Source organism: Mesitornis unicolor, unplaced genomic scaffold (assembly GCF_000695765.1).
Source record: "Mesitornis unicolor isolate BGI_N332 unplaced genomic scaffold, ASM69576v1 scaffold2218, whole genome shotgun sequence".
Lineage (NCBI taxonomy): Eukaryota > Metazoa > Chordata > Aves > Mesitornithiformes > Mesitornithidae > Mesitornis > Mesitornis unicolor.
The window spans coordinates 67,734-76,300 of record NW_010200947.1 but is presented as its reverse complement, the minus strand read 5'-3'; the positions used below and the strand labels follow the sequence as shown (position 1 = coordinate 76,300).

The 8,567-nt window shown below is 40.6% G+C and overlaps 1 protein-coding gene across 1 annotated transcript; it reads left to right on the top strand.

Annotated features, from left to right (window-relative positions):
• Positions 1-73: 73 nt before the first annotated feature.
• On the top strand, positions 74-8,305 carry LOC104544885 (RNA polymerase-associated protein RTF1 homolog; the record flags this gene model as incomplete). The annotated part of the gene is made up of 9 exons (XM_010189887.1): positions 74-161; positions 251-358; positions 943-1,020; positions 2,339-2,460; positions 2,818-2,875; positions 3,443-3,520; positions 4,629-4,724; positions 5,010-5,121; positions 7,497-8,305. Coding segments are annotated over 9 exons (847 nt in total), but the record flags the coding sequence as incomplete, so codon positions are not given.
• Between the last annotated feature and the right edge of the window lie 262 nt (positions 8,306-8,567).

The following is an 8,567-nucleotide window of genomic DNA, read 5'->3' as shown; positions in this document are numbered from 1 at the left end:
TTTACACCTATAAATCCAAGATGACAGCTCTTGTACCATCAGAGAGGGATGTTTTTACACTTTCTTGTTGCAGGCATGGCAGTGATTCACGTGTGTTTCGTTTGGAGTTTGTCTCAAATCAGGAATTTACTGAAAGTGAGTTTATGAAGTGGAAGGAAGCGGTAAGTTTTCCAGACTTTTGTTTCTTCTTAGCAGCCTTCAGCCATGGATACTTGAAGTGGAAAGTAACCTTTTTGTCCCCTGTGTTTAGATGTTCTCTGCTGGGATGCAGCTACCCACACTAGATGAGATAAACAAGAAGGAAGTGTCCATCAAAGAAGCCCTTAACTACAAGTTTAATGACCAGGACATTGAGGAGGTAAACAGTGTGTTGTTTTGAGGCTGTGGTAGTGCTTAAAGGTGACAGGAACTCATGGAGTAGACCGCTAGCTGTTACAAAGCAAAACGATCATCATATTTGCCTCCTAAGAAGAAAATAACGGGCTCAAAATGAAGTTGAATAATTGGATAGAGTAGCTTGGTGATCCAACTGTTGTTTGGTGCTCACTCCTATTTTTACTTCATCCTTCGTGCCCTGTTACCTCCTCTTGAACTTGTGTTGGAGACCTCTGAACTCCTAACCTGAGTGTAGCAACTTAGTTCTCAAGATCTGAAAAGCTAACAGCATCGTGATAGATGCATTTATCGCAGTTTCTGCAGTTTAATACTTGTTTAATATTGACCAAATGTGATTAGCATCAGATTTCTGTAGGTTGTAAGTGAGGGGAATGGAGCTGTAACAAGTCACAGATTAAAAAAATGCAGCAGAGAAAGAGCATGAGTAAAATTCTGTGACAGCAAGTACCTTTCTTCAGTGATACTGATCTGTTGCTTCTAGTGTCCAAGTATTGAAATAGACATTTCATATTTGCATATTCTTGCTGTTTCCTCTACATCTTGCAGATTGTGAAAGAGAAGGAAAGGTTCAGAAAAGCACCTCCAAATTACGCTATGAAGAAAACTCAGCTGCTAAAGGAGAAGGTGAGAGATGATGCCTGCAAGCTTAATGTAGTCTTTGATTTTGAAGAACTGGAGCACATCTGGATTTTGGGAGTAGTCAGCAGTAAGCTTGACTTTAACTATGCAGCTAAAAGGTGGCTCTCAAGGTTCATTGCTGGGTTCAGAACACTTAGAACCCAGTAAAACTTGAATTCTCAAACTGGGATATTTTCTAAGTGCAATTGCCAAAAAATTATAGCTGTCTCTTTATGTCCTTTAAACAAAAAGGTCTTCAGTTGTTCTCCTTTAGAAACTCTTTTTAGGGTACTCTCTAGTAACATTTGCAAGTTGATTTCCTATACTTTCCAAAATAAATCACACAGAATCACAGAACGTTAGGGATTGGAAGGGACCTCCAAAGCTCATCCAGTCCAATCCCCCTGCCGGAGCAGGAACACCCAGATGAGGTTACACAGGAAGGCATCCAGGCGGGTAAAGAAAAGTAAAGAAAAACTAAGTCATGTTAAATTGCCTTTTACTCAGGGGTGACTGAATTGTAACTTTACAGCCAGTAATTTATATTGAAAAGAATATGTTTCTGAACAACTTACTTGTCACTGAACCGTTTTACATTAAGACCTCCTGAAACGAGTAAACCTAACTGTGCTGAGAAGCCAAAGCCAAGTCAAGTAAACAAGCAGTCTTAAGTATCTCTAAAGATAGGCATAACAAGTCTTGTTAGGATTTATTTGTGCAGTCCTTTTTCAAGACATTCGTGCTTCATACACAGTGAAAACAAAGACTTTGTATTAATCTTTAGTTCTACGTCCTTTGTTTTAACTGTATTGTTTGGTCATCATTTTACTATGCCTGAATATGGAAATCGTTGGTTTTCCATTGCAGAAGAGTGCAATTGCTTTTTGTTGTCACCAGGTGGCATAATAAGCTACTGGTTTTGGCCTGGTGCTGAGGGAGGGGACTCTCCAACTCCCTGAAATAAGTGGCAACTGACAATTGCAGAAATAAAAATTATTTTCCTGAGGTGGTACATAGTGATATTAAATATTAATGTAACCCGTAACTTAAATTATCTAACTGACTGGCCCTCCTTATAGGATTAGTGTTCCTACATCATCTTAATTTAAGGGGTTTCAAAGGTTTTCAGAATCCTTCAGAGTTAGAAGTCCCGTTTTGCCTTGAGCTGTAAGGAGAGTTTAGTTCTTTGTTGTATTGCCACCATGCGAGGTAGAACATTTGCAAGTGGAATAGGGTGAGCTGGCCGATTCATGCATCTGTCCCTTGTTTCTTTGACTAGCTCTATGGTAGAGAGTAGAGCTAATGAGTTACTGTTTGATTGAAGGCTATGGCTGAGGACTTGGGGGACCAAGATAAGGCCAAACAGATTCAAGATCAGCTTAATGAACTTGAAGAGAGAGCAGAGGCCCTGGATCGTCAGCGAACAAAAAACATTTCTGCAATCAGGTAAGAAGCAGATATTGGGAATTTTCTGTCTTAACTAGTATCAATCAAAATCTACAGAGAAGCAAAACCAATGCAGTAGTGAATTAACTGCAAAATATTTTCTCTTCTTTCCTGGGCACTATGTTAATGAAATGTGTATCATGATGGCTTTATTAGTGTTTGCCTGTCTTCAATTGAAACTGTTAAAACTGTAAACACTTCCACATACCCCAGGTAGCAGTTGTGTTGCAGTAAGAGTAATTTATGATCAGAATGAAGCTGCAAGAATGCTGTCAGGTGATCTGTTGTGTAAGGATTGAGAAATGACAGTCACTTTTTTTTTCTTGCTCCCACCCTCCTTTTTTGTCTTTTCTGCAGTTACATCAACCAGAGAAATAGAGAGTGGAATATTGTTGAATCTGAGAAGGCTCTTGTGGTAAATTGTGCTGAATTAATACTTTTGTACAAGTAGAGATGAAATGATGCAAGGGGAGATAAATTGCGTGGTGAAGTTATTTAATTTTTTAATGATCTATAAAATCTTTCAGAGAGGCAAATGGCATGATTTTAAAGCAGATTGCATTGTCCTTTGATCGACTCAATTATCAGCAGTTTACTGACTGTAATAGTGACTTGGTACATTTTGCATGGGAAAGAAATCAGAAAGGAGACTACAGAGAATAAAGTAGTAAAGGAACTACTCTATTCTCTGCAGTGACACATCTATTAAGGAAAAGTTAAGCTTGTTAGCAAATGGTTAAGCCTTAACTGTCTGAGAGTTGTGCACCGATTTTCTGTGTTGTATTCAATAAGGACAGCTTTGCCCTGTGAAGCACAGGACTGTGGGTGGGTCAAAATCTTTCTAATCTGTAGTGCTATCGCCGGTTTTCCTCTGGTCTTCATATTATGTATAGCTGATGAGTCCTTGCATGGTTGGGGTGCTGTGGGACTGTTTACAGGGGTGCAAGTAGCTAACTTTGCAAAACCATGTGCTTTTTCTCAGGCTGAAAGTCACAGCATGAAAAACCAACAAATGGACCCCTTTACCAGGCGGCAGTGCAAGCCCACAATAGTGTCTAATGTGAGTGTAATACTTCAGTTCCATTGAGGCAATCTGCAGAGAAACAGAAACTCATGTAATGCAGAGAATAGAAAGGAAAATGTTGATTGTGTTCATTCCCAACTGTGCCATATGCTATTAATGCTCCAGATGTCAGGGTGAGCTATAGTTGAGTGAGATCCTGGGCTCACCATCCCAGGAGAAGGAAAAAGCAACTATTATTTTTTTTCAGTGCAAAGTGTGAAGGACATAAATAATGTGGGTATGTACATGCAGAAGCAACTGTGGTTTAGACCTCTGTAAAGAGGTTTTTTTCTATGGAGAATTACTCACATTTAGTTAGCTGTGGGAAGACAGTTTGCTTTAGGTGTGAATTTCTCTTCTAATTAGTTGAAACCTTCCTGAAAGATCTGTGAAAGGAAAGAGGAGACCTGAGATTTTGGGCCTGTGATGGATAAAGTAGTTTAACGCAAACTTCCTTCATGTAACTGTGGAAAAACCTGCTACTGCAATCACTAGCCATATAAATGATGTATAGCAAGGTGATCAACTCCTACTTCTAAACAATCTGGCTTTTTTGAGGCCTGTTGTGGAACAGTATGTGGTTTTGATATCAGTACTTTAAAACAATCTGGTCAGGTTGGCTCTCATCAGTCTCCACAAACTGGCAAGGGAATAGAAAAGGAATTTTATTGCAGGACTTTCTGAAATAATTATTAGACAAGAATCATAACTGAATAGCTTTATTATGGTAGGCAACTATTATGTAAAGAAAGTAATCTTCTCTCTAGTAGAGTGTTTCAGCCACAACTGTAAGCTGAAAGCAAATACATCCAACGATAGTGTTAAGACTGGTCATGGGTGCAGGAAATGTATCTCTCATTTTCTCAAAGAAAGACTTTCTGAAGGATGACTTTTAGTTTGTTACTGTCAGATGCATTACACAGGTATCAGGATGATTTCAGTTGTCTCTGAGATCCTGAAGATTGGGCTAAGTGATCTGCAGCCTCTTACGGTTTTAGATTCCTGGATATGAGCACTGTTTTAACAAAATGGCAGTATAGTTTTTGCCAATTAAAATATAGTGATTTTTTTTTTCCTTTCCTTTTTTTCCTCCTCCCCCCCGCAGTCCAGAGATCCTGCTGTCCAAGCTGCCATCCTTGCCCAGCTAAATGCAAAATACGGGTCTGGTGTATTACCAGATGCTCCAAAGGACATGAGTAAGGCAAGTTTCCATTTCTGTCTCTGTTGTTCCTTCCACTGTTACCATTTTGTTCTAGAAGCTTATGACTAATAGTAGATGACATGCTTCAGTTCTAGGAATAGGTATATCCTGTAGAGCATTATCTTAGAAACAGCTTTTTCTTTCTTGAGGAAAGAAAATTAAGTTTCTCTAGCAGTATGAAAGCTAAACGAAGTATGTTTGAGACAGAAGTGGGGGAAAAGCACTTTTATCTCTGTTTATCTGGACAGATAAGTGTTAGAGACTTATCTGTAGTTTTTATTTCAGGGTCAAGGAAAGGATAAAGATGTGAACTCTAAATCAGCCAGTGACCTCTCAGAAGATCTTTTCAAAGTGCATGACTTTGATGTAAAGATTGATCTTCAGGTTCCCAGTTCAGGTAGGTGTTACAGCTGCGTGTGGGGTTGTGCATGTCCAAAAATCATTGGTGGGCTTTTGAAAATGGAAGCAAGGTCTTCATGTTTGTCATCTTGGCAAGTATTTTGGGGTGCATTAAGAGGAGTGTGGCCGGTAGGTCAAGGGAGGTTATCCTCCCACTCTGCTCTGCCCTGGTCAGGCCACATCTGGAACACTGTGTGCAATTCTGGGTTTCTCAGTTCAAGAAGGACAAGAAACTACTGGAGAGAGTCCAGTGTAGAGCCACTGAGATGATGAGGGGACTGGAGCATCTCCCATATGAGGAAAGGCTGAGAGAGCTGGGGCTATTTAGCCTGGAGAAGAGGAGACTGAGGGGGGATCTCATCAGTGCTTATAAATGTCTAAAGAACAGGTGTCAGGATGGGACCAGACTCTTCTTGATTGTGCCCAGTGACAGGACAAGGGGTAATGGTCACAAACTGGAGCACAGGAGGTTCAACTTAAACATAAGGAAAAACTCCTTCACTGTAAGGGTGACAGAGCACTGGAACAGACTGCCCAGAGAGGTTGTGGAGTCTCCTTCTCTGGAGACATTCAAACCCCACCTGGATGTGTTCCTGTGTGATCTCTGGGTGATCCTGCTCTAGCAGGTGGGTTGGACTGGATGCTCTTCAGAGGTCCCTTCCAACCCCTACCATTCTGTGATTCTGGAATCTTGAACTGAGTAGGAGGGTGTGTGTGCTAGTGACATACATTGAGAAAACAAGAACAACTGTATTGTGTTAGACTGAAAGCCTGTATATTCCCATATCCTTGCCAAAATCCTAGGGAGAAAAGGAAGTAGTAAGTGTTTTCTGATGTACTCGTCCAGTCTACAGTATTTATGATTTGCATAATCTTTGGGGAACAGACCAAGAGTGTTGTATTTAATAAGCCTTGATAGCTACTTGATACATACATACTTCATTAATTGGTCTAATCACTTCTGAATACAGATAAGCTTTGGGTGTCTGTGATGTCCTGCTCCATTATCTGTGTACATGCTATGTGGTTAAAGTATTTTTATTTGATTTTGAGCTTGCTGCTGTACCAAGTTGGTATTGCAGATGGTATTGAAGCAAAATTTTAGGGGAACCAAAACACTAGGCAGGGAGTGAATGTATGCTTACAGACATGAACTTGCTGACCCTTCCTCTTTGTGATCTTGACTTTAAGAGCCTGAGATGTGTGGCAAGAACAGTTTGGTGTCATAGAATCCTAGAATCATTTAGGTTGGAAAAGACCCTGAAGATAGAGTCCAGCCATTAACCTAATATTGCCAAATCCACCACTAAACCATGTCCCTAAGCACCACGTCTACACATCTTTTAAATGCCTCCAGGGACGGTGACTCAAACACTTCCCTGGGCAGCCTGTTCCAATGCTTGACAAACCTTCTAGTGAAGAAATATTTCCTAATATACAGTCTAAACTTCCCTTGGTGCAGTTTGAGGCTGTTTCCTCTTGTGCTTTTGAGCCATTTTCCAGTGGAGGGAAAGCATGGGAGTACACTAGTGCAATTTGACTCATAAGGCTTATTTTTTCTTGCATTACTGGAAGGATTAGAGTTGAAATTTATTGGAGGATAACAGTTTAGGAAGTACTCTGAGAATGCACAAAGACTTAAAACCTTGTCAAGAAGGGAAAGTAGGACAGCTTGTCTTTCCAAACTAGGTCAGGATTTGAACTCTCAACACAAGAATACAGAATGAGGTAGGATGCCAAGACTAGGAGACTTCCTGAAGCAGATAGTGAGAGTTACAAACTTCAAACAGCAAGCAGATAAGGGTTAGGTACTGAAGGACATTGAAAACCAGTAAGGGGACTGAAAAGAGAGGGATGAGAGAAACACAGTATATGTAGAGGTTTAAGTATGGCTGGTTTGGTTTTTTCCTCAGAGAGAACACCATTTCGGCATCTTGCTTTGAGCAGCGTCCTTTCTTAACTGAAGAACTTAGGAATTGGTTAAAGTTTGTATTGCAGACATGAATAGGAAGTTTGACTTCTGTCTACTTATTATCTGTCTCTTTGTGCTTGCTATTCTCATGGGATAATGATTTATCAAAGATCCCAGAACTGAGCCCGAAGGCTCTGTTTGTATTGTGATTTCCATGTGCTATAGAATAGTTCTTTTAAGAAGTGAAAGTACACTTATCTGCAGAAAGCTGGATTAACAAACATTAGCAAACAAAATTGCACATGCTTTATCTACCAGATAGCTGCCTGTGTTACTAACTGAAATTCTAACCTGATGAAGCCAAACACCATTTTGTGGTGAATCTGTTGGCAAAAACAGCAAGTAAAAATCTGTAGCTTGAATGTATTTCGGTCCTCACTCTTTTTTCTTATCCCCAACAGAATCTAAGGCACTGGCCATCACCTCCAAGGCTCCACCAGCAAAAGATGGTGCCCCTCGGCGATCATTGAACTTGGAGGACTACAAAAAGAGGCGGGGGCTTATTTGAGCGTGCCCACTCTGCTGCTTCTGATCCTGCATGCTCCATGACAATGTCCTACCTTTTCTTCCTCCCTTTTCAGTTCTCCCTTCTGGGTTGGAGCAGCAACGGAGCTGGGAAGGACTCTTTAAAACTGCCAGTCATCTGTAACATAAACCATTCAACTATTTACTGTATAGACCTCCCTTCTTGCCCTTTCCTCCTGCCCCCCTCACAAATGTGGATCTGTGCTATTTGGGGTTTTCCCATTTCTTTTAGTTTGAGTTTTGTTTTTATTTTGTTGATGCAATTCATTGGTCCACTCTGTGTTCAGTATTAGCCTGAGGTCTGGATTTCCATAGGAATCTCTTGGTGGTCGCTGAATCAGCACTTGGCGATCTCCCCTTACCACCACAGGCACGGTGAATAAACCTTGGCGCAAGACCTTTATGGCTGGAAGGTCATCTGCACTTTTTTTTCCTCCTTTTCTTCCTCCTTCATCCTAGCTTTGGAGAAGGGAATCTTCAAAAACTGGCTTAGGTTCAAAGTGTAAATTTTTTTGGGAGGGTTGTGTGACTTTTTTTCAGGTGTTTTTTATCATTTTTAAGCTGCAGTACTATTTGTATCCGTCTGTCACAGTTCTTTACGGCTGTTTCGAATTTCTACCAGCTGTACTTGAGCATCTGAAATTGCAAGAAAGAAACTCATTAAATGTGATTCTTCTTACTAAAACGGCTTGACTGATATAGCTGTTTAACTTCACGTTCCCTTTTTAACTTATGCTTAACTGGTTAGAGGTACACAGCTCTTGATGTGGGACTTGTCACCTGGACTCTCCAGCTGTAACTGAGTGGAGTAGCTTTTTTCTGGGATGGCCCTGGGGTGCTCATTGGTTGGGCTTCAATTTCTTCTACAAGTCTCCGATATTATATATTTGTTAAGTCATCACGTTGTCACTGGGCTCCAGCTGACTCTGTTTCTTGCTTTGTGAACC